This window comes from Telopea speciosissima, chromosome 7 (assembly GCF_018873765.1).
Source record: "Telopea speciosissima isolate NSW1024214 ecotype Mountain lineage chromosome 7, Tspe_v1, whole genome shotgun sequence".
NCBI lineage: Eukaryota > Viridiplantae > Streptophyta > Magnoliopsida > Proteales > Proteaceae > Telopea > Telopea speciosissima.
The window spans coordinates 30813876-30839571 of record NC_057922.1 but is presented as its reverse complement, the minus strand read 5'-3'; the positions used below and the strand labels follow the sequence as shown (position 1 = coordinate 30839571).

The following is a 25696-nucleotide window of genomic DNA, read 5'->3' as shown; positions in this document are numbered from 1 at the left end:
GACAACCTGGTTACTTGGAGGAGTAAGAAGCAAACAGTTGTTGCTCGGTCTAGTGTTGAAGCTGAATTTCGTGCCATGTCTCATGGCATTTGTGAGTTAATGTGGCTTCAAGGTCTCTTAAAAGACCTGGACCTTCCTGTTTACCTTTCTATGATGCTTTATTGTGACAACAAGTCCGCGATTAGTATTGCTCCCAATCCAGTCCAGCACGATCGCATCAAGCATGTGGAGATAAATCGTCATTTCATTAAAGAAAAGTTAGATCAAGGACTGATTTGTGTTCCCTTGAAGTAGTAAGTTGTTTCATCCTATTGTATGCAAATTGGGCATGTGTGACATCTATGCACCAACTTGAGGGTGGAGTGTTGTAATATTGGGTGTAATATGAGTATAAGGGTAAATCTGTCCATAGGGGCATTATTGTACTTGTACCTGTATTTCACTTATTATAAATAGAATAGGGTTGTCACTCCGGCAGTCTCATCATTCCTCTCAATCAACACAACCAAACCAAACTGGCCCTACATTAGACAGGCATGTCTTTTGTCTGAACGCCCCCACCTTATCCTGGCTATTTTGTGGTTGGCTACATGTAATCTGGTCTCATTATTCCTTTTAATTGAAATAACAGAATCGAGATGCTTCTGATAAGATTTAGTTTTTGTTCTGTACCCAGGTGCTGACATAAACCTTATTCATCCAATCATGCCAATCATGCCTATGTTATTAAATATTGTCTCAATACCACCTGTTATAGTATTGCCTTTTGGCCCAATTCTGCCACTAGAGGTTCCATCTTCTTATTTCCTTATATCATCAAGGTAATTTATTGTAGTATACTCATTTGATGCAAAAGACCTGGAATTGTATTCATTAGCACTTCAAACTTCAAACTTGCGATGTGCAGTCATCACCAGCATTTTCGATAGCTACACTTTTTGAATAATTAAGGTTTGGAAAGTGGTTATGAATTTTCACTGTATGATCTATCAGCTTTATCTCCAAGGTTTGTGTATGTGCATTTACATCCATGTTCAATTAGTTAATCTTTTCTTCTTTACTGTTTTATGCAGCTTCTGTACTTAATTGGAGTTTGATTTCTCTAGTTGATTTGCTAGTGTTTCTTGTCATTCAATTTCGTGCTCCAAAAATTGGTACGGTGCTTGCTCTCTCTCTCTGTCTGTGTCTTTTCAAGTATAATTTTATTCTGTAAAATTTGTAAAGCTTTCCATCCTTTTTGTTGTTCCAGACTCTTATCTTGTGCAATTTTGTTGGTATGAGACTATCTATTCCATTATTTTTCTTGGATAATTGATGCTTTATGATAATAAGTAAGAAAAGATGTAAAGGTACAACCTTCCAAAGTGAAAACCAGCTCAAAGAGCTATCCAAAACTGAAACAAATTTCAAAAGCCTTCCATTAATCTGGATATAACTTACAAAGGGTTAGCATTCCCAAAGCATAGTCTAGGATGTTGTCAAGTTGTCAGCCACCTCATTAGCACTTCTCCGCTTCCACTGGAATGAGTAATTAATTTGGAGACTATATGTTGTATAAGTCTGGTATAGCGAATGTGAGACCATCGTTTTTAGATTAGGTTTCTTGTCCTCTACCAAAACATGGTGAAATCACTTTCTAATTTACATATTCACCCCCACCTTTAAAGCCATTAATTCAGCCCTTATAGAGTCACCTTCTCCAATTAGGTCATAAAAAACACCAATGACTACCATTCCCCCCATAACTGATAGGACCTGAGTCCCTGAAAAACATCCATCCTCATTCATCTGAGGTAATCCCTCTGGAGGAGGCTGCTATGATGTTACCATCATATCCGCTGTATCCTCAAGAAAATCAAGGTTCCCAATCCCTAAAGAGCTTATCAGCAGAATTTTTCCTTGAAGAGATCATGCCCTCCCTGCTGCTCTACTAGCAGCCATGGCTTTGATTTTGTCAATCACCTTATATGTAGTAAATTGGTCTTCCTCATTAAAATTGTCTTCTTGCCAAAAGGGACCAAATGCCAATGCCTAGGGAGCTTCTGCATTTCTTCAGGAAACACCCATGGCATGTGAAACTAGGTCAAGAAGTGGAGCCAAACTTGTTTGCAAAAGGAATTAAGAGAATAGGTAGTCAACCAACTCAATTATCAATACACATCAAACAGATGTTGCGAAAGGAATTAAAAGAATAGGTAATCAACCAACTCAATTATCAACACACATCAAACCAAGATTCTAAATCTCGGGTTTCGACCAGCCTGAAACCGAGATATGGTCGAAACTGGTCGAAACCTGGTACTTTTTCCCAGCCAACTCGAGGCTGTGGTTTCGAGGCCCAGAAATGGTTTTTTTAGGTCGGATTTTTTGTACACAGCCTATTTTTGACATTCTAAACACAATGCATGAACTATTTTCACAAAAAAAATAAAAAAAAAATCAAAATGGTACTTGTAGTTATTGACCCAAGTTTACTAGTGTACGCTGAAGGATACACTAAATCTGGTATTATAATTATATAGTTCACAAAAAGTTAGAGTACAAGAACACTTAATAATACATGTTGTCCAAATAAACATTAAGGTGCTCCTTCTTTCTCAATTCCCATGTGGAGTTTCTTGGTGGGTCTAATCCACGAGCTGTGCACCACTGAATATTTTGGAGCCGTTCCTTTGGTTTTTATAAATCAGAAAATTAAAAGAATAATTGGCCTACCAAAAAAAATCCTACTCCATACAGTTGTAGATCGGGCCATTGGTGCTAATATATATAAATTTCAACAAATTCTACCATGTATTCAACAATGTTGTACAAAAAATTTGATTTTTGGGTAGAAAACATTAATTCCTTTGAGAAGAGAGGTTCAAACACTGGATTAAGAGAGTTGCTGTAGGTTGTAGATGCACCAAACGAAGAAACCTCTCGAAGAAATCCACACTTCTGAGCTAAACTCCCACTCCCTGTGTCGAAACCACCGAGACAGTGTATGTTTCGATCGAAACTTGCGAGAAATGTCAAGTTTCGATCGAAACTTGTCATTTTTTGATATGCAGGTTTGGGTTAGTTCAAAATGGTTTTGACCAGTTTCGACCGAAACCAGTCGAAACCCTGTACTTTTTAAACTCCCACCTTAACTCGTCTCGGTGGTTTCGGTTGGTTTCAGCCGAGTTCTCTTTCCATGCATCAAACGGATGTGGGGTGAAGGGGTCACTGCTAGATGTGTCTTTTGTTATCTATTACAAGAAATCATTTTATTGGAACTTTGGATTTCCTGCAGTTTTTGTTCATTGGATTCACCAGTGCATTTCTTCTCCCTGTTTCTCGGTCTTGATCAACGGCAGCCCGGCTGGTTACTTCTCCTCTAGGAAGGGAATTCGTCAAGGGTGTCCTCTTTCCCCCTACATTTTCACTTTGGCCCTTGAAGTGCTCTCTCGAAGTCTCCAATATTACACGGATTAGCATCTCATCTTGTTCATCTCCAAATGTAAGGCTATTAAGCTCACTCATTTAGCCTTCACAGATGATCTCATGATTTTCTCAAAGGCATCTTTGTCTTCCATTGAGGCTATTATGGATTGTCTCCAACAATTTCAGTCTCTATCGGGCCTAAGTATCAACTCCAGAAAATCCTTCTTATTCCTGGTTGGAATTTTTGAGGCTGAAAAAGCAGTTTTGGCTGAAAAATCTGGTTTCAACATTGGCCTTCTTCCAGTCAAATATCTAGGCCTTCCGTTGATCCCAGGAAGGCTTTCTGCCCATCATTGCACCCCTATGTTGATGCCATCCGAAAGAGGCTTCAATTGTGGAAGGGCAAACTCCTATCCTATGCAGGTCGGCTGGTCCTCATCAAATCAGTTTTGCAATCCTCCTACATATACTGGTCAGGCATTTTTGGTCTTCCCAAAGCTATCATCAAGTCCCTTGAGTCTCTTATGGCTGCCTTCCTTTGGCAAGGAAATGACTGCTCTAGATTCCTTCACCCCATTAAATGGGCTTCTGTTTGTCTCCCTAAAGAGGAAGGAGGGTTGGGCCTCAGAAGAATCAAAGATGTTAATTCAGCTGGCATCACCAAATTGATTTGGAAGCTTGTAAACAAGGGAAAAAGTATTTGGGTGGACTGGTTTTATTCAGGGCTGCTTCGTTCTGAATGAATTTGGTCTCGTCCTTTTCTGATGCTTCTTGGGTGTGGCGCAAGATTCTAGACTATCGTCCTGCTGTTCTCGGAGCCATTTGCTCCCATATTGATGATAGGGCCTCTACCAAACTTTGGCTGGACCATTGGCATCCCATGGGAGTTCTCCTTCACCTTGTCCTGCCTAGAGCTATCTACAACTCTGGTCTCTCTAGGCAGGCCATGGTTGCTGACATCATTCATCTGAATGATTGGGCTCCCGCATCTACCTCTCATCCGACGCTCAATGTTATTTGGAATGCCTTGCCATCTATCCTTAGAAGATCCTCTGGGAGGGGAGATCGAGTAATCTGGACATCTTCTTCCTCTGGTTCCTTCAGCTCCAAGGCAGCTTGGGATCTCTTAAGATCCAGAGGCCCTCCTTCTCCTTGGCGGAAGCTTCTTTAGTTCAAGCATCACATTTGCCTTCACTGTTTTACGACCTGGCGGGTCTTCACCAACTGCCTCCCAACGCAGTCCTTCCTTCTCCACTGTCAGATGGCTGTCCCCTCCTTGTGCTGCCTCTGCTGGAACGCGGATGAAGATATCAATCATCTTTTTTTTTTAGTACCCCTTCTCCTTTGTTTGGAAAGGCATCCTTGCTAAGTGCTGGTTCAGAAGGTGGCGCATTCTTCCTTTCGCAAGGGAGTAGATCTGGGTGGATATGACCTTCTCGAGGTCTTCTTTTTGTGACATTGTGGGAAAGCTAGCCTTCTGTGCTGCTATTAATCACATTTGGATGGAGCGAAATATTAAGAAATAGACCTCCAACTCTCAGTCTTTTCGCTAGATTTGGGATTCCATTTCTTTTGACATTAAAGCCAAAATTTCTTTGGTTTCCCTTTCTTGTATTGTTTCTCTAAGGAATAGGCATATTGTTGCCTCCTGGGGTCTCCCTCTCTCCTCCCTCTAGGCCTCCTGATGCAGATTCATCATCAAATAGGGCTTGTTTTGATTGGGAATAAGTGTAGGGTTGGGATATATATATGTTGGGCCTTTGTTCCCAAGGGTTTTCTATGTATTAGGCCACTTTAGTGGGCCTGAAATAGGGGTATATAGGTTGCATACGGGATTAGCCCAATACTTAGTTTTTATTTTGTGTTTTTAATTGAACCGGTTTAAATTGGTTGCATCCAATTGGTTCAATTGGTCTAATTTAAGTGAAGTGATCCTATTGGCTAAGAGGTTCTTATATCCTATTGGCTACTAGGGAATCTTCTTTATTTTAAGTAGTTTAAGTTGTTTTAAGTCATTAGGACTCTATTTTGAGTCTATTTGAGTTTCCTAGTCAGTTTAAGTTGTCTAATAGGTTAGGGATAAGGTTAGGCCATTCCTTTTTAGTGTCTAAGTCTATTTTTGAGTCTTCTATATAAGTTTGTAAGGGAGGCCAGCATTGTACACGAATTTGATTAATGAAAAAGCTTTTGTTTGTTGCCATAGCTGCTGCTCTGCTCTGTTGAGTGAACCTTGTGAGTAATATCAAGCCTACCTTGTGGGTAATATCAAGGTGAAGGGATTGGTGGACTCCGATCGACTCCTTGCATCTTGTAGATCGGGAGGTCCTTCTTCTAGTTCTTCAAAGCTGCTACCATTGAAGATTTAATCTTTCAAGTAAGTAGTTTATTAATTCAGCATTTAACCTTCTTCTTCTAATCCTCTAACCTAAGCTCCATCTACTCCTATTATCATCCCTTCCATTAATCCATAGATCCATTAGAACCCTAAAACCCTAAATCCAATTCTGCCCTAAATTGCAGAATTTTGTAACTCATCCAAACCCTAACTTCTTTATACCAAAATAACCCCTTAGACCTGCCCATTAATACCCTATAAACCTCTTTCCTAAAATCTGCCCCTAAACCCTAGATCTTACAAACAGTCCATTTTCATAAGGCATCCTACCCAAAACCCTAGAATTCCAACCTCAACCAAATTTGATCCAACTTATACCATTAGACTCATAAAATTCTGCACATCGTTACCAAATAAAACCCTAAGTCGAAACCCTAACCATAACCCTAATTCTGCCCTAATTAGCCTAAGCTGTCCCAATCGGCCAGCCTTGTTAAGAGATCCTATTACCCTGGTTCCTAGTGGGATTACTCCTACCTAGGACTACATTACCTCCTCTTCCCCTTGAGGCCTTCTTGTATATTTGTGTATTCTCTCTCTCCCTCTTTAGGGGGCTGTTGTAGTCCTCTTTCTCTTTGGTAATGAATTTTTTAGTCATCCAAAAAAAAGATGAGAGAAGAAGAACACAAAGAAAGAGAGGAGAGTGAGTTCGGTGGAATGTTGTATGTTGGAGAGATGTCTCCTCCATACCTATATTACTTTATTAATAATATAAAAGAAATTACATACACCTCCCTAGTGAGGTAAAAGGTAAACAAAAGGGAAATTACAATATAAGACAACTAGACAACAATCTACTTCCTAAAGTACTCTTATTACATAAACTCTAACACTCCCCCTCAAGCTGGAGAATAAATGTAATGCATTCCCAGCTTATATAATACTATAATAAGGTCTCAAACTGGAGAGAAGTAAGCCTTTTGGTGAAGATGTCTGCCAATTGATCACCAATCTTCACAAAAGGGGTACAGATACAGCCATAGTTAATCTTCTCCTTGATGAAGTGCCGGTCCACTTCGATGTGCTTTGTTCTGTCATGTTGCACTGAATTGTGAACAATGCTTATAGCTGCCTTGTTATCACAATAGAGCCGCATAGGTCCTTCACTGTTAAATTCCAACTCCTGGAGGACCTGGACCAATCGTCTCAACCATATGAGTTCGCAAACTCTATGAGCCATAGCCCTAAATTCTGCTTCTGCACTGGATCTAGCTACCACAGGCAGTTTTCTGCTTCTCCATGTGACTAAGTTACCCCCCACAAATGTGCAATAACCAGATGTAGACCTTCTGTCTGAGATGGATCCAGCCCAAGCGGCATCAGTGAAACCTTCGACTCTCAAGTGATTGTGCCTAGCATACAATAGTCCTGTCCCTGTAGAGGACTTCAAGTATTTGAGAATGTAGTATACAACATCCAAGTTCCGACGCTTGGGAGCATGCATAAACTGACCCACCACTCCCACTGCATAAGAAATATCTGGGTGCGTCATTGACAAATAGATGAGCTTCCACACTAGCCTCCGGTACTTCTCTGCATCAACAAGAGAGGGACCACAATCTTCTCCTAGTTTGTGATTCTGCTCAATTAGAGAACTTGCTAGTTTGTAGCCCAACATCCCTGTCTCTTTCAACAAATCAAGAACAAACTTCCTTTGACATATGTTGATTCCCCTCTTGGACCTTGACACTTCAATTCCTAAGAAATACTTCAAGGGACCTAAATCTTTAATTTCAAATTGTTGAGATAGGTAGGTCTCTTCAACCTAGCTATCTCAGCTCTGTCATCTCCAGTCATTACAATGTCATCAACATAGACAATAAGGGCTGTAATAGTACCATTACCTCGCCTGGTAAATAAGGTATGAGCCAGCTTGACTCTGGGAATACCCATTCTTCAAAATCGCCTGCCTGAACCTCTCAAACCAAGCTTTTGGAGACTGTTTTTAACCATATAAAGCCTTCTTGAGGAGACACACCTTCCTTTCAGCTGAAGAGAACTTGAAGCCAGGAAGGGCCTCATGTACATTTCCTCCTGTAAATTAATATGGAGGAAAACATTCTTCACATCCAACTGATACAGTGGGCAATCTCTATTTGCTGCCAATGATAAGAGGAACCTTATAGAATTAGACTTAGCCATAGGAGCAAATATCTCCTGATAGTTAATCCCGTACACCTGACTGTACCCTTTGGCCACCAACCTTGCCTTGTACCTCTCAATTGCACCATCTGACCGATACTTGATTGTGTAAACCCACCTGCATCCAATTGGAACTCTCCCCCTGGGAAGATCTACCAATTTCCAAGTACCATTTTTTTTCAAGAGCCATCATTTCCTCAAACATAGCTTGCTTCTACTTTGAGTCAGACATAGCCTCAGTGACATTCTTGGGAATGGAAACAGAGGAGAGGGCAATAGTAAAAGTAAGACTTGTAGGATAGAGACTATCATAGGAAACAAACTGGGCAATAGGATTAATGCAAACTCTTTTCCCCTTTCTAACAATAATAGGAAGGTCTAAATCAAAAGGAAGAGAAAGGATGTCACCTAGCTAAGGAGGATGGAGCTTAGGATGTGGATCCAAAGAGGACTCTTGGTAGGTCTTCTTCCTCCAGCAGCTTTTTTGTACTCATTTAACTCCTTCGTATTGTCAGAACCAACACTTGATTGATCATCCATATCAACAACAACCCCTTCTTTTGGTTTCCCAATATCAAACAGAAATGGAGAAGTAGGCAAAGGTGGGAGGAAAGGGATATCAACAACCTCTTCATTCCCACTATTCACTGCCTGAAGAGGATGCTGATGAGGAGTAAAGAAAGGTATAGATTCAAAGAAGGTGACATCTTTGGAGAGGTCGCATTCAGAAAGAGGGATGGTAGCACCTTATACCTTTTGTTAGAGGAGGAATATTCAAGGAAAATGCATTTGAGGGCTTTGGGGTCAAGCTTAGTCTTAGTAGATTTATTGACATGGACAAAGCAGATACACTCAAAAACCTTGGGAGGAAGAGAGAAAGCAGAAGTCTGAGGAGACAATGTTTCCAAAGGGGATTTGGAGCCAAGAAGTATAGTAAGCATGCAGTTGATTAAAAGGGCAGCAACAAGAAGAGCTTCAGACCAAAAAGTTTTAGGAACATGCATGCCAAATAAAAGACTCCTAGTGACCTTCAATAAATGACAATTTTTCCTCTCAACTACCCCATTCTGTTGGGGTGTGTCAATACAAGCTACCTGATGGATGATGCCATTATCAATGAAAAAGGTTGGAGGCCACCATACATGTACTCCCCTCTATCATAACGAACAATTTTGATTTTAGTTTCAAACTGAGTAAGAACTACCTGATAGAAATCTTTAAAGGCATCATAGACATCACTTTTATGCTTCATAAAAAAGGTATCACCAACAAATGAAATGAAATAACGGTAACCAAATAAAGATTTAGTGGGAGAAGGTCCTCAAACATCAGTATGCACAATACGGAAGGGAACGGTGGATCTATTGCCACTGTAAGGATAAGAAGAACGACAATGTTTAGCAAATAGACATGGTTCACACTGAAATACATGGGAAGGAATGGAAGAAAATAAGTGTGGCAATTTTTGTCTCATAACACTGAAGGAGGTAGCCTAAACGTTGATGCCACAACTTCACAGAGTCAACAGTACTGTTGTCACTATGCCCACATGCATAGGACTGAGAAGTTGTTAGAGGAGATGTTCCTGGATCAAGGAGGTAGAGTCCTTTTTGCTCACGTCCAATGCCAATAACCCTCTTTGTCACCAAATCCTGAAAAACACAATGAGATGGAAAAAAAGTGACACAACAATTCAACGATTTGGTTAGATGACTCATAGATAAGAGGTTAGTGTTAAACTGAGGAACATGAAGAATGGAGTAAAGGGAGATAGAAGAAGTGACACAGATACTACCCTTACCAGAAATAGAAGAAAGAGTACCATCAACAACCCTAACCTTTTCCTTACCAGAACAGATAGAGTAGGAGTTGTGATACTGAGATATGCCGGTCATATGGTCAGTGGCTCCAGAGTCAATGACCTACGTAGAGGCAGTAGAAGGAGCAGATGTAGAGGCTTGTAAAGTGGAAGCTGGAGAGTCTGGCACTGTAGGTGTAGAAGCAAAGCTATCTAGATATGACAAAACCTTGCAAAATGCTGTAATAACATCATCCTGAGTGAGAGATCTAGTGCCTGTTCGTAGTCCATATGGATATCCCATAGGTTCAACCTCAGTCATCATAGTGTGTGCTTTGGCTCCCCTCTCTTGCTGTCATGCATACCAGAGGAGTAGCCATAAAGTATCCAACATCTCTCTCTAGTGTGTCTAGATTTCCCACAATGGTCACAGCTGAATCTATCCCTGTCATTCCCTTGGGGTGGAACCTGGACTCTTCCTCCAACAGCTGACATAATGTAGGAATACACGAAAAAGTAGGGATGATACCCAAACACAATGGGAAGTACACACTCTACCCAAATAGAGACAATTCTTCTCAGTTAAGACTTCTCCAAACAACCTGTGTCGATGCACTAATCCTAGACAGCTTGCTCAGTTAACATTAAAGGTGATCTCTTCAAAGCCATTTGTAGCTTCTTCTTCAAGCCCAGCCAGCTTGCTTAGGTCAATCAGACTTTCATTTGCCTCATCCCTAAAAAAGATGGAGCTACATTCCTGTCTGATTTTAGACCTATCTCCCTTTGCAATATTCTTTACAAGTTCATTGCCAAGATCCTTGCCAATAGAATTAAGGCTGTTATCTCCTCCCTCGTTAGCCCTAATCAATCCGCCTTTATTTCTGGCAGAAGCATTGCGGACAACATTATCCTTTGCTCTGAAATTATGTGAGGTTTTGACCGCAAATCTCACTCTCCGGCGGCCCTGATGAAATTGACCTCCTCAAAGCATTTTACTCCCTCCGCTGGGACTTCATATGCGATGTGCTCTCCCAAATGGGCTTTCCCCCTGCTTTTGTCCGTTGGATTTATGCCTGCATGTCCTCCCCCTCCTTTGTTCTTGTTAATGGTTCCCCTGCTGGCTTCTTTCATTCCAAAGTCGGCATTCGCCAAGGATGCCCCCTCTCCCCCTTCCTGTTCTCCCTGGCTCTAGAAGTCCTCTCTAGGAGCCTCCAAACCAAAACGGATCTACATCTCATCTCTCCTATTCCCAAATGCAAGCATATTAACCTCACCCATCTGGCCTTTACAGATGATTTGATGATCTTCTCAAAGGCTTCCCCCTCTTCTATTTCAGCCATCATGGATTCCCTCCACCTCTTTGAGTCTCTATCGGGTCTCCGTATCAATCTCCTTAAATCCAAAATCTTCCTTTCTGGCATCCCCGAGTCAGACAAAGAGACCCTGCTCCGTTTGACTGGGTTTTCCATTGGCTCTTTCCCTGTTAAATACTTTGGTCTCCCCTTATCCCTGCTAGGCTCTCTAGTCACCACTGCGCTTCCATGCTGGACAACATCCGCAAGCGTCTCCAGCTTTGGAAAGGTAAACTCCTATCCTATGCTGGCAGACTTGTGTGCATCCAATCGGTCCTCCAAGCTTCCTACATCTATTGGAGTGGCATTTTTGGTATTCCTAAAGCCACCATCAAGGCTATGGAGCGCCTTTTCTATGCTTTCCTCTGGAAAGGGAATGATACATCCAAATTCCTCCACCCTACTAGCTAGAAGTCCATCTGTCTCCCCAAATCTGAAGGAGGTCTTGGTATTCGTCGCATTCGCGATTCCAATACCGCTGGCATCCTTAAGCTCATTTGAAAAATCTCCTCCCGTTAGGATTCCATCTGGGTCAATTGAGTATACTCCCATCTTCTCAATAAGGATACCATTTGGACTGCCTTTGTTCCCTCAGACTCCTCTTGGATTTGGCGTAAGATCCTCCTTCTCCGTCCCCTCGCCCTCCATGCTACCTCAACCTTCATTGTTGATGGCTCCTCCACTTCCCTTTGGCTTGATCCTTGGCATCTGTTTGGGGTTCTTTTCAATGTCTTTGGGCCCAGGACGATTTATTCTTTTAGCCTTCCCAAAGATACCTCTCTCTCCTCCCTCATTTCCCTTGGCTCTTGGACCCCCACCCCTATCTTAATCCCTCTATTCTCTCCATAGTTGTCATGGCGTCCTGGCGCTGGAGAGGGTTGCATGGCGACCTACGCCATGGCGTCCCTCTTTGATTTCTTCTTCCTGTCTCTCTTTCCCTCTTCGATTTCTTCTTCCCTCTTCGATTTCTTCTTTCCCTCTTCGATTTCTTCTTCGATTTCTTCTTCCTGTCTTCTTTCCCTCTTCGATTTCTTTCGATTTCTTCTTTCCCTCTTCGATTTCTTCTTCGATTTCTGAATTTTCTTCTTCAAACTTGAGAAACAATAGAGAAAAAATAAAACATGGCTTGAGTATACATCTATTAACACATTAAAAATAGAGAAAATAAAAAATAAAACATGGCGGGCGACATGTCGATATATCGACGTGACACCCCTCCACCGACTTGGATCGCCGTGAAGCCGTGACAACTATGATTCTCTCCCACATATGGCCGTCCCTCCCCCCCTCCTCATGCGGATAAGGTTCTTTGGCTCCCTTCCCCCAACGGCCTTTTTAGTTCCATCTCTGGTTGGAATTTTGTTCGAGACCCTTGCCCTATCGCCCCCTGGCACAAATTAATCTGGTTCAAAGGTCATATCCCTCGCCACAGCTTCACAGCCTGGAGAACTCTTAGACTTTGCCTTCCTACCCAAGTCTTCCTTCTCCGTCGTAATATCCCGATCTCCCCATCTTGTGCCCTTTGTTGGAATGGCCATGAAGACATACATACCCCACCTCTTCTTTGCTTGGCCATTTACCTCCACCATTTGGAAAAAAGCCCTCTCCACGATCTGGCTCGCTGTAGGAGACCCCTGGCTTTTGATCGAGAATGGCTCTGGTTGGATATGACCTTTTCAGGGACCTCTATCTGTGACACTATTGGAAAGCTGGTTTTTGGTGCTGCTATTTATCATATTTGGATGGAGTGGAACCTCAGGAGATGGACTTCCAACTATCAATCTTTTGCTCTGATTTGGAAAGCCATCTCCTTTGACGTCTCTTTGCTCAGTATTACTCGCCAAAGTCACTTTTTGGATACCCCAAGCTTAAGGAACAGGCATATTGTTGTCTCTTGGGGTCTTGATTTGTCTCTTTTACAGTCTACCACCTTTGCGTAGGTTGGGTTGCTCTTGCCCCTTTTCTCCTCTCTCTTGTATATCCCCCCTTTTTCTCCCTGCCATAGTTCGAGAACTCGCGAGATCTCGCCGAGTTTCTCGGTTTTTTGAAAAAACGAGACAAGACTTAAGGCGATTTTCAAAAGTGTGAGATCTCGGATCGTGGTTCGATATCTCGTTTTGAACCATTTTTATTAGCCATCTTGTCTATATCTCGCCGAGATCTCGGGTCTATATCTCGCCGAGATCTCGTGTCGATATCTCGGTTTGATCCATTTTTAATGCCCATCTACCCTTTTAATGGCCCTTCGCCTCTTCTATACCCTAGGATAGGAGAGTTGGAATATGTTGATGACAACACTTATATGAGTGTTGTGGCAAACTATGCGCAAAACGATAGCAATACTATGATATGGGAATTCTATGTGGATATGGTTGGGGTTGAATACATTAACATATCACATTTTATGTAACATTTGTTTAAAGATTGATGTATTGTACACTTTAACATTTCTAATGCTTATTTAAGTTGTTTTACATTAATTGAATGTTTTGATTGTTTTCTATTACTAAACTATGTGTAGAGTTGTTAGCTTTTAGAGTGGAAGAAGGAGAAGAGAAGAAAGCTGTAGAGAGTAGCCATGGTTTTGGTTTTGGTGTGTTATGTCTCAAAACAAGAGACTAACATGTTTATATTGAAAAGAATATATAATTACACACAGGCCCTTGGCCTTATACAAATGACATAAAGAATACATAAAGGAGGGGTTATGTACATATATAGCCTTGATACAACTATTCTTAACACTCCCCCTCAAGCTGGGTGGTATATGTCATACATGCCCAGCTTGTCTAACATAAAACTAAAGTGATGAGAGCCAAGTCCTTTGGTGAAGATGTCTGCCACTTGTTCATTTGTCTTCACAAAAGGAGTACAAATAGTCTTAGAGTCTATCTTCTCCTTGATAAAGTGTCTGTCAACCTCAACGTGCTTTGTCCTGTCATGTTGAACTGGGTTGTGAGTAATACTTATGGCTGCTTTGTTATCGCAATATAGACTCATAGGTTCAGTTGCCTCAAATCCCAATTCTAGAATAAGTTTCTTCAACCACAAGATTTCACACACACCATGAGCCATGGCTTTAAACTCTGCTTTAGCACTTGACCTGGCTACCACAGGTTGCTTCTTACTTCTCCAGGTGACTAAACTTCCCCCAACAAAGGTACAGTATCCAGAGGTGGATCTTCTATCATAAATAGACCCGGCCCAATCAGCATCTGTATATACTTCAATTCGCAAATGACCAATCCTAGAGAAGAGAAGGCCTTTTCCGGGGCATGACTTCAAATACCTGAGGATCCTGTAAACTGCATCAAGATATCCCATCTTGGGTGCATGCATAAACTGACTCACCACTCCAACAGCGTAGGTGATGTCAGGCCGGGTGAGAGAGAGATAGATTAGCTTACCTACTAATCTCTGATACTTTTCAGCATCCACAGGGGGTTCACCACAATCTTCCCCTAGTTTGTGGTTCTGCTCAATAGGGGAGGAGATTGGTTTGCATCCTAAGTAGCCTGTCTCTGTAAGTAGATCAAGAACAAACTTCCTTTGGCAAACATTGATCCCTTGCTTGGATCTTGAAACTTCAATCCCCAGAAAATACTTCAATGGACCGAGATCTTTGATTTCAAACTGCCGAGCCAAATAAAGCTTAAGCTTTGAGATTTCAGCTTCACTGTTTCCCGTGACCACAATGTCATCAACATAAACAATGAGAGCCGTAATAGTGTTGCCCTTCCTTTGTATAAACAATGTGTGATCAGCTTGACTTTGAGTATATCCATTTTGTAGGAGGGCTTGTCTGAACCTCTCAAACCAAGCCTTAGGAGACTGTTTGAGTCCATAGAGAGCCTTCCTAAGTCGACACACTTTCCCATTGTCACCAGGATGCTTGAACTTAGGAGGAGAGTGCATATATACTTCTTCTTCTAGGTCACCATGTAAGAATGCATTCTTTACATCAAGCTGGTACAATGACCAATCAAGATTTGCAGCCATTGAGAGAAGTACACGAATGGAGTTTTGCTTGGCCACCGGAGCAAAGGTTTCCTGATAGTCAATGCCATACACCTATGTATAACCCTTGGCAACAAGTCTTGCCTTATACCTCTCCACAGTACCATCAGACTTGAACTTGACTGTGCATACCCATCTACATCCAACAGGGATTCTCCCTTTAGGGAGTTCAATAAGGTCTCAAGTGTGATTCTTCTCAAGAGCCAACATCTCTGTGTTCATTGCTTCTTTCCATTTTGGATATGTCATAGCCTCTGCTACATTCTTGGGAATAGAGATGGATGAGATAGCCACAGTGAAGGCTATACCTGTAAGGGAGATAGAATCATAGGAAACAAACTTAGCAATGGGATTAGTACATGCCCGAGTTCCCTTGCGGTGAGCAATAGGAAGATCTAAGTTTGAGGATATAGAAGTAGAGGAAGGTATACCTGTCTCGATGAATGGAGGCTCAGGATGAGGAGACGAAGAAGGATTTTGGCAGGTCTTCCTTATAGGAAGCCATGAAGAAGGATTTCTTTTGTCCTTCGTATACACCAGTAGCTCCCCTTGTTCTCTGTTCTACTGTGCACTAGGAGGCTCCGCCTCAACAACAGTATCCACAGAAGGTTCCCCCTCAACAACAGTATCCACATAATTTTTCTTTCCTTTGTCAATCTGAAAAGGGGAAATAGGGATAAGAGAGGAGAAAGGAAATGAAACAAACTCGGGAACCTCTTCACCCTCAACATCACCACCAAGAGATGAACACTCCCCCTAAAGAGGTGACTGAAAATACGGTATGGTTTCAAAGAAATGGACATTTTTGGAGAGAAGCCACCGACAAGTAGGAGGATGATAGCATTTATACCCTTTAGAGGTGGAGGAATACCCAAGAAAGATGCACTTTAGGGCCTTAGGATCCAATTTAGTGCGGGCAGATTTGCTAATATGTACATAGCAAATACAACCAAACACCCTTGGAGGAAGAGAAAAGGAAGAAGACCTTGAGGGTAGAACATCAAGAGGAACCTTGAAGTTCAAGACACTAGATGGCATGTGATTGATAAGAAAGACAGCAGTGAGTAGGGCATCAAACCAAAAGGTTTTTGGAACATGCATGGTAAACCAAAGGGATCTAGCCACTTCAAGGAGATGGCGATTTTTTCTTTCAGCCACCCCATTTTGTTGTGGGGTATCAACACTGGCCACCTAATGAATAATGCCATGGTAAAAAAAAAAGGTTTCCAAATAACTATACATATACTCCCCACCTTTGTCAGAGCTGACAATTTGGATCCGAGTGTGAAATTGGGCATACACTAACTCAGAAAAAATTTTAAATGCAACATAGACATCACTCTTATGTTTCAAAAGGTAAACCCAAGTAACCTGAGAATAGTCATCAATGAAACAAACAAAGTAGCGGAAGCCACGCAAAGAGGCAACAGGGGAAGGCCCCCAAACATCAGTATGAATAAGATGAAAAGGTGAAGTAGATCTATTACCAGTAGATGGATAAACTGTTTTACAACTTTTGGCAAATAGACAAGGTTCACAGTGAAAAACATGAGTGACAGGAAAAGAAGTAAATAAATGTGGCAACAATTTCCTCATAATAGAAAAGGAAGGGTGCCCCAAACGACAATGCCAAAGCAAAATATCCTCCTGAGTACATCCACCTTCTTGCCCACAAACATAGGATTGAGCTTGCACAACAGGGGAAGCACCAGTCTCCAAAACATACAAGCCGTTAGCTTCACAACCACTGCCAATCACCCTCCTCGTCACCAAATCCTGAAAAAGATAATGGGTAGGAAAGAAGGTGACAAAGCAGTTCAAAGATTTAGTCAATTGGCTAACTGAAAGAAGGTTAGTGGCAAAGTTGGGAACATGAAAGACAGACTTCAAGGGTAAAAGTGGTGCAACTTGGATATCTCCCTTACCAGAAATAGAAGAGAAGGAACCATCAACAATTTTTACCTTATCTTTCCCAGAACAAACAGAATAGGAATTATATAGCTGAGACCTACCAGTCATATGATCCGTAGCACCTGAGTCAATGACCCAAGGTGTAGTACCGGAGAAGGAAGAGGCCTGCAGTGCAGTGGATGTAGGAGTAGCAGAGGAACCATCCAGATGGGCCACAATCCGGCGAAATGCAGCAATGTCTTCTTTGGAAAGAGAGGAGGGATCAGATTCAATGACTCCAACACAAGCCTTAGGCCCCTTCTTCCGCTGCCCTTTCAGTCCCCCAGAGGAATCAGAAGGGTGCTTCCCATGGAGATCCCCACAAAAGTCCTTCGTATGCCCAGATTTGCCATAATGGTCACATAAGAAGCCGCCCTTCGCAGCTCCCTTAGCAGCCCCCTTATCAGCTCCCTTAGTGGAGTCCTGAGGGGTGGAAGAAACCAGAGCAGAGTGCTCAACAGTGGGAGCAGTCCCCATGGTACCCCTACGGGTCTCCTCACTCTGTAGATATCCACACACCTCCTCCAGTGAGGGAAGACTTGAGCGGCCAAAGATTTGTACCCTAAGAGGTTCAAAATCAGAATTAAGGCCTCCAAGGAGAAATAAGACCCTCTCTTTCTCAAACAACCGGTGCACTTTGACCTCATCATCAGGACGCAACTGAAGATCTCTATAGTGATCATACTCCTCCCACAGGCCCACAACAAGACTATAGTAGTCAGAGATGCTTCTATCACCTTGGCGCAGGCTAACAATCCGTTGGAGAAGTTGGTACACCTTTGTAGAGTCCCCAACACGATAAAAGATACGGGCCACACTGTCCCAAATGTCTTTGGCAATCTCCTTGCCCAGAAATCTTTTTCCAATCTCAGGCTTCATTGAGAAAAGAAGCCAGGCCATCACAAGAGAATTCTCAGTGTCCCATTTGGAGTACCCTTGCTCGGTAGGGAGGGGAGCCTTGATGCTGCCATTGATGTATCCCATCTTCCCCCTACACCGAAGAATCAATTTCATGGATCGGGACCAATCCAAATAGTTGTGGTTCTCAAGCTTGGCAATAGGAAGTTGGATATTGGGGCTCTCAAAGGAAGAAGGGAGAGATGGAGTTGTTTCCACAAGGGGCAAGGGTGTTTCAACATTTTTCTCACCCATATTTGATCTTAAATCAACCACTTAGAAGATGTAAACAGCAGTACTTTAAGCAAACAGATTTCTCTCAAAACAGTAGGCACAAAACAGGGCAAACAATAGCCAAAAAAAGGCTAGAAACACTTGTAGATCTTCAGAAAATACTCAAACAGCAGCGGAGTAAAGATGAGTAATGCTCCTTACCAAAAAACGATGCAAATGAACCATAAACAATGGCCAAACAAGGCTCTATTGAAGAGCAGGTGCCAATCTAGACTCTAGTCAGGGAAATTCTAGCGGAACAGCCAAACCGAGATCTCTTGTGGATGAATGGATGCTTGCAGAAGGCTTAAGAGGAGCCAAGGAGATCAAAGAGGACCCCCAAACGAAACTAAAACACTAAGAAGCACTCCATTTGGATTCCAAACAAGAGAGAAACAAGTTGTAGAAGATAACCTAACCAGACCTTCAAACAGCAGCAACAACCAAGTGAAAGAAAACCTTCTTCACTCTCCAAACTTCCTTCGAACACTTGCAAACAGCAGGATCAATGCTCTGATACCATGTTAGCTTTTAGAGTGGAAGAAGGAGAAGAGAAGAAAGCTGAAGAGAGCAGCCACGGTTTTGGTTTTGGTGTGTTATGTCTCAAAACAAGAGACTAACATGCTTATATTGAAAAGAATATATAATTACACACAGGCCCTTGGCCTTATACAAATGACATAAAGAATACATAAAGGAGGGGTTATGTACATATATACCCCTGATACAACTATTCTTAACAAGAGTAGGGTATTTTAGTACGTCGTCGCCCTCAACGCCTACCAACCTATGGTCCGAAGTGAAACTCATATTTGGATTTTGTTTTTGCAAAATCTGATAGTGCCATTGTGTTTAAATGGCCTAAAATAGGCTGAATACCAAGTTTCAGACCCAGAGTAGGTCTAAAACCCACCGAGATGAGGCTTCGAGTCGGGAAAAAAAAATGCACCAACTCGGCGAGATCTCGACTTGACTCAGTTTTTCCCAGAATCGAGTTGGTATCGAGATCTGAGTTTTAGAACCTTGCTCCCTGCCCCCTCTTGGGGTTGGTAATATATTTATGCACCAAAAAAAAAAAAAAATCCTAGACAGGCTGAGGAAACACACTTACAAGATGGGGGTAATGCCCAAAGTCAAATGGGGAGTATATTTTCAACCCAAAAAAAAAAAAAAAGGTTTCAAACACTAGTGTCCAGCAACCCAACAAGGCAAACATCTCAAAGAAATTCAACACCACGACATTCTTTAAAGTATAGCTTCATCACACAACCACTAGAGAAGCTCAAACAACATTGCTCACTAACACCAAGCAGTCCCACTTCAAAAAACAATATCCAAATCAAATGGGGAGATCACACTCAACCCAAATACACAGTCCCACTTCGAAAAAAATTCCAGCAAGGGAAAAACAAGCTCCAATTGTAAAGAACTCCACTCAAACCAACCCTCCGAAGGGTAACAACATCGTAAGACAACTCAAGGATCCATATGAGGCATTCCACAACCATTTCATGACTGGAAGTCATCATATATTGGATTCCAAATGCAAAAGAACGAAGAAAAAAAAAATCGAAACTGACTATACCTGGCAGTCCACACGAAAGTGAGTTCTGTGCTAACAACTCGTATCTTCAACCTTGTAGACCATATGGCCCATTCAAAGGACCCCTGCGAGATTCCTAGGAGCTCCAACAACATTTGAGAGAAAGAGAAGAAGTCCCAACACAAACTGGCTGGCGGTAACCCTAGGTTAGGGCTGGCGGTAACCTTGGGTACTGTTGGTGATGTTTTGAGCTTCAAGAGAGCTCATATTCAACCATGAGAACTTCTTGTAGGCTTCATTCAAGACTTATCTCATACTTCTTCAATGGGTTCACATAGTAGCCTCTTCCTTGGAATCCTTTTTTCCTAGGATTCCAAAGAGAGGTGGAAGAGAAGGGTAAGCTGAAATATGACTCTCAAACCATAAAGCTCTGATACCAAGTTGAAATTTAGGAGATGAATATGAGAAAGGAAGAAGTGAGAAGATGAGAGAAGAACACAGAAAGAAAGGAGAGTGAGTTCGGTGGAATGTTGTGTGTTGGAGAGATGTCTCCTCCACACCTATATTACTTCATTAATAATATGAAAGAAATTACATACACCTCCCTAGGGAGGTAAAAGGTAAAAAAGGAAAATTACAATATAAGACAACTATACAACAAACTAGTTCCTAAAGTACCCTTATTGCATAAACTCTATCACAATCCAGATTTTCTCATGTGATGCCTTCACCTTTTATGGTTAGATTGTTTCACCTGTATGTTGTGAATTACAATAATTGTCAAGCTTTTCTTCTCCCCCCCAAAGTCTTCAGATGAATGGTTACACATCTCTATTCTACAGGATTTCAATTTCGGAGGCAATCTTGGGTTCCATGGTTTATTATTTTCTTCTCCTTACTTGCCATTCTCCCACAAGTGATATTCTATATCATTTGGGCAGTTGAGGGTGATGATTGGAGTGTAATAGATTCTTGGTGGGCAAAGTTACTCGGATATGTGAGGTAAATTTTTGTCTAATTCTTTTACTCCTTGGTTTAGATTGTCTGCCATAAATTTTCACTTTTTGTTTTACACTCTTGTATTTATTGATGTTGAACTCTTTTGTAGAGTCCAGCCCTCGAGATCTCCATCTGTCATTTATTTTTTGGTCGTCCAGCTATTAACAGCTGTTGTTGCTCTAGTTGAAATCTATGGGAGTAGTTTTGTTCTGATTCCATGGCAAGACACCTATTGGGTCCGTTTCTTATCATGCATGGAGCGTTTAGGTTAGTTGAAGAAAAGTAGTTGTTTTCTACAAATTATTTTGTATATTCCTATGTATTTTTATTCTTCACAGTACATGAATCATATGATGAATTTTAATTATTTTTGAATGGGAAGATAAAGATGAGTTATTAAATGGCAGTTTTACACCAGTAAAATTTATCAAAATAATATGAAATGAAACCATAAATCTTCAATAAGTTATTATTTTTCCCCTATCTTGTACAGTAGCATAAATTGAGGTTACCATTGGCTCTGCAATTAGTTTGGTTAACAATTCTGTCCAAAATATCTTGATTTTGATGTGAATTGCATTACAGCTTGTTGCTTAATTGGATAAATAATACCAAACGACAGCTGCTTATCTAAATTGACTGAACATACTGCAGTTTTTTTTATGCTACTGCATATTAAAGATTTGCCTTGTTGGTTTTATCTCATTGACGCTTCAGTCATGGTTAAGTTTATTTGCATATTATTAAAGTAATTCTATTGCCATGTTTTGAATTGCTTTTGGATTAATTTCTTGTGTTGCTGCATGGAAGGTACCCATCTTAGAGTTGTTTGCTGCTTGCTATTGCCTGCTATTCAGCTGGTTGTGGGAATTAGTCGTCCCTCCTGGGCTTCTCTACCATTCTTTATTTGCAGCTGTGTTGGACTTGTTGATTGGTCTCTAACAAGCAATTTTCTGGGCCTTTTCAGGTAACTGTTTGGTAATTAATTATTTCTTATCCACTCATTCCTTGTTCCCAGAGGCAATTTTCCTTTATATTTCAACTTTCAGTTGTTAGTCTCTTTGATGGCTTAGTTCTGTATATATGGGTTTGAAGGTGGTGGCGGCCTCTTCTATTGTACACGGGCTTCAACATTGCCCTGCTTTATGTGTATCAGCTCCCTATCGTGTTCCCGAAGACGTTCCAAATGGTTGCGGACTTCATTGGGTTCTACAAAATATCTTCCATCTCAGAGTGGACAGAAATCGGTTCTGGTCTTTCTCTTCTAGGTTTCTACTACATGGTAGACATTAATATCTACTTATAAATTAGTGAACCTAGTAGCTAATTGCTGACAAAATTATCTTGTTCGAGTGCTGAAAGTTGATGCCTATTCTGTGAGACTGTTTAAGCTTGTTGTTGAATAGAGGTCCCCAAGGTTCTCTCTGAGTTGTATATATTATTTATACATGATTTTTAACCTTTTATTGTTTCTCCGAATTTACCATTTTGTTTAGTCTTTAGGTTATCTTAGTTAGATTCTAGGTTTAGGAAATAAGAAGGGAGAAGAAAGAAGTTGGAGGAGGAAGAAGATAGCAAGAGAAGAGAGAAGAGAGAAGAAAGAAGAGAATATTAGGCTGTAATCGATTGTGTTGGAGAGGCTTCTCCATACACCATATATTCATTCAATCATAACTAATAGAGAATTACATCCACCTCCCTAGAGAGGTATAAGGGAAATAAAGAAGAAAAAACAGAATTACATAATAAGGCAACTAGTAATAGAACTAGTTCCTAAACTACCCCTATTACATGACTTCTAACACTCCCCCTCAAGCTGGAGAATATATATCATGCATTCCCAGCTTGCTTAGGAAAGAGCTAAATTGATGAGAGCTAAGAGCTTTGGTGAAGATATCTGCCAGCTGATCACCAGTATTCACAAAAGGAGTACAAATACAGCCAGAGTCTATCTTCTCCTTGATAAAATGTCTATCAACCTCAATGTACTTAGTCCGGTCATGTTGAACGGGGTTGTGAGCGATACTGATGGCAGCCTTGTTGTCATAGTACAACCTCATAGGTCCTTCAGTGTCAAATCCCAGTTCCTGAACCAGTCTTTTCAGCCAGATGAGCTCACACTCTCCATGTGCCATAGCTCTAAATTCTGCCTCAGCACTAGATCTGGCCGCAACATGCTGTTTCTTACTCCTCCATGTGACTAAGTTACCTCCCACAAAGGTACAATAGCCGGAGGTAGATCTCCTGTCTGTAATGGAACCAGCCCAATCGGCATCTGTGAAACCTTCCACTCTCAAGTGGTTGTGCCTTGCATACAACAGTCCTTTCCCTGGAGAGGACTTCAAATACCTCAGAATGCGATACACAACATCCAAATGGCCACTCTTGGGAGCATGCATGAATTGGCTGACAACTCCCACTGCATAAGAGATATCTGGCCGAGTCATAGAGAGATAGATAAGCTTCCCCACTAGCCTTTGATACTTTCCCGCATCAACAAGAGAAGGACCATAGTCCTCTCCTAGTTTGTGATTCTGCTTAATAGGAGAGTTTCTTGGTTTACAGCCTAACATCCTGTCTCTGCACAGTCAAGAATAAACCTCCTCGACATATGTTGATTCCTTTCTTGGTCCTTGATACTTCTATTCCTAAGAAGTACTTGAGGACCCAGATCTTTGATCTCAAATTGCTTGTGCAAGTAGCTCTTCAATCTACCTATCTCACGTATCATCTCCTGTGACCACGATATCATCAACATAGACAATGAGGGCTGTGATAGTACCATTACTCCGCTTGGTAAAGAGAGTATGATCAGCTTGGCTCTGGGAGTATCCATTCTTCAGAATAGCCTGTCGGAAGCGCTCAAACCATGCCTTTGGTGACTGTTTGAGACCATATAGTGCTTTCTTAAGGAGGCACACTTTCCCTTCAGCTGAAGGCATCTTGAAGCCTGGTGGAGTGTGCATGTACACTTCCTCTTCCAAATCACCATGAAGGAAGGCATTCTTCACATCCAACTGATATAAAGGCCAATCTTTATTGGCAGCCAAGGATAAAAGAACTCTTATCGAGTTATGCTTGGCCACAGGAGCAAATGTCTCCTAGTAGTCAATTCCATAGACTTGACTGTACCCCTTGGCCACCAACCTTGCTTTGTATCTCTCAATACTGCCATCAGATTTATACTTGATTGTATAGACCCATCTGCATCCAACTGGGACACGTCCCTTGGGGAGGTCAACAAGTTGCCAAGTACCATTCTTCTCAATTGCCATCATCTCCTCAGACATGGCTTGTCTCCACTTTGGGTCAGACATAGCATCAATGACATTCTTGGGAATGGGAGCAGTAGAGAGAGCACTAATAAAGGCAAGGCCTGTAGGAGAAATTGCATCATAGGAAACAAACTGGGATATAGGATTAGTACAAGTTCTTTTCCCTTTCCTAATAGCAATAGGAAGGTCCAAATCATATGGAGGAGAAGAAATGTCACCTGATTGAGGAGGATGGATCTCAGGATGTGGATCTGGATCTGAAGAGGACTCTTGGTAGATCATCTTTCTTGTATTATGCAAGCTTTCATCTTTTTTGTATGTAAGGTGGTAATCCTTCTTTACCTTCTCTTTACTAGAACCACTTTCAACAACCAATTCTGTATTCCCCCCTGGTTGATCATCAATATCAACCACATCTACAGTCCTATGTTTCCCAATGTCAAGCATAAAAGGGGATGTAGGTAGAGGAGAAAGAAAGAAATCATCAGTAGCCTGTTCACTCCTACAATTCGAAGAGGATGCTAAAAAGGGACAAAGAAAGGGATAGACTCAAGAAAGGTAACATCCTTGGAAATGAGACAGCGGCGGGAAGAAGGATGATAACACTTGTACCCCTTGGTAGTAGAAGAATACCCAAGGAAGAGACACTTTAGAGTTTTGGGGTCAAGTTTAGTGCGAGCAGATTTGTTAATATGCATATAACAAACACAACCAAAGACTCTAGGTGGAAGAGAAAAAGCAGAGGCCTTGGGAGATAAGATGTCCAAGGGAGATTTGAAATTAAGAAGCTTGGTAGGCATACGATTGGTGAGAAAGGAGGCACTGAGAAGAGCTGCGGACCAGAAGGTCTTGGGGACATGCATGCCAACCAATAGGCTACGGGTGACCTCCAGTAGATGGCGATTTTTCCTCTCAGCAACCCCATTCTGTTGGGGCATGTCAACACATGCTAGCTGATGGATAATGCCATGAGTAGTAAAGAAGGTTTAAAGGCCACCAAACATGTACTCTCTCCCTTTATCAGATCGCACAATTTTGATGCGAGTCTCAAATTGAATAAGGATCATTTGATAAAAATTCTGAAAGGCATCACAAACATCACTCTTATGCTTCAAAAGTACAGTCCATGTGGCATGGGAAAAATCATCAACAAAGGACACAAAGTAACGAAAGCCAAATAAAGAAGTAGTAGGGGAAGGACCCCAAACATCAGTATGCACAATATGAAAAGGAGCAACAGTTCTATTACCATGATAAGGATATGAAGACCGACAATGTTTGGCAAACATACATGGTTCACATTGAAAAACATGAGAAGAGGCAATAGATAAAAATAGGTGGGGCAATTGTTTCCTCATTACTACAAAAGATGGATGGCCTAGACGGCGATGCCATAACATTACAGAATCTACAGAACTACTATCATTTCGACCACACACATAGGCAAAAACGGATAAAAAAAGTTGAGGCCTTGCTCCTCACGTCCACTACCAATAATCCTCTTCGCCACCAAATCCTGAAAAAGACAGTGAGAAGGAAAAAAAGTGACACAACAGTTAAGAGATTTAGCCAAATGACTCACAGATAAAAGATTCAGGGTAAGGTTAGGGACATGAAGAACAGAAGAGAGGGAAATAGATGATATTA

The 25696-nt window shown here is 41.5% G+C and overlaps 1 protein-coding gene across 4 annotated transcripts in view; it reads left to right on the top strand.

The window, feature by feature from the left end:
- The window catches only part of LOC122667024 (piezo-type mechanosensitive ion channel homolog), a 143300-nt gene that overhangs the window by 3981 nt on the left and 113623 nt on the right, over positions 1-25696 (top strand). For all 4 annotated transcript variants that reach the window (XR_006333747.1, XR_006333746.1, XM_043863181.1 and 1 more), the window contains exons 2-6: positions 1074-1154; positions 20618-20777; positions 20884-21041; positions 21585-21741; positions 21870-22056. Coding sequence is in view for 2 of the 4 variants with exons in the window: in XM_043863181.1 (XP_043719116.1) it covers positions 1074-1154; positions 20618-20777; positions 20884-21041; positions 21585-21741; positions 21870-22056 (743 nt within the window). In the remaining 2 variants the exon portion in view is untranslated. The remainder of the gene's footprint in view (positions 1-1073; positions 1155-20617; positions 20778-20883; positions 21042-21584; positions 21742-21869; positions 22057-25696) is intronic.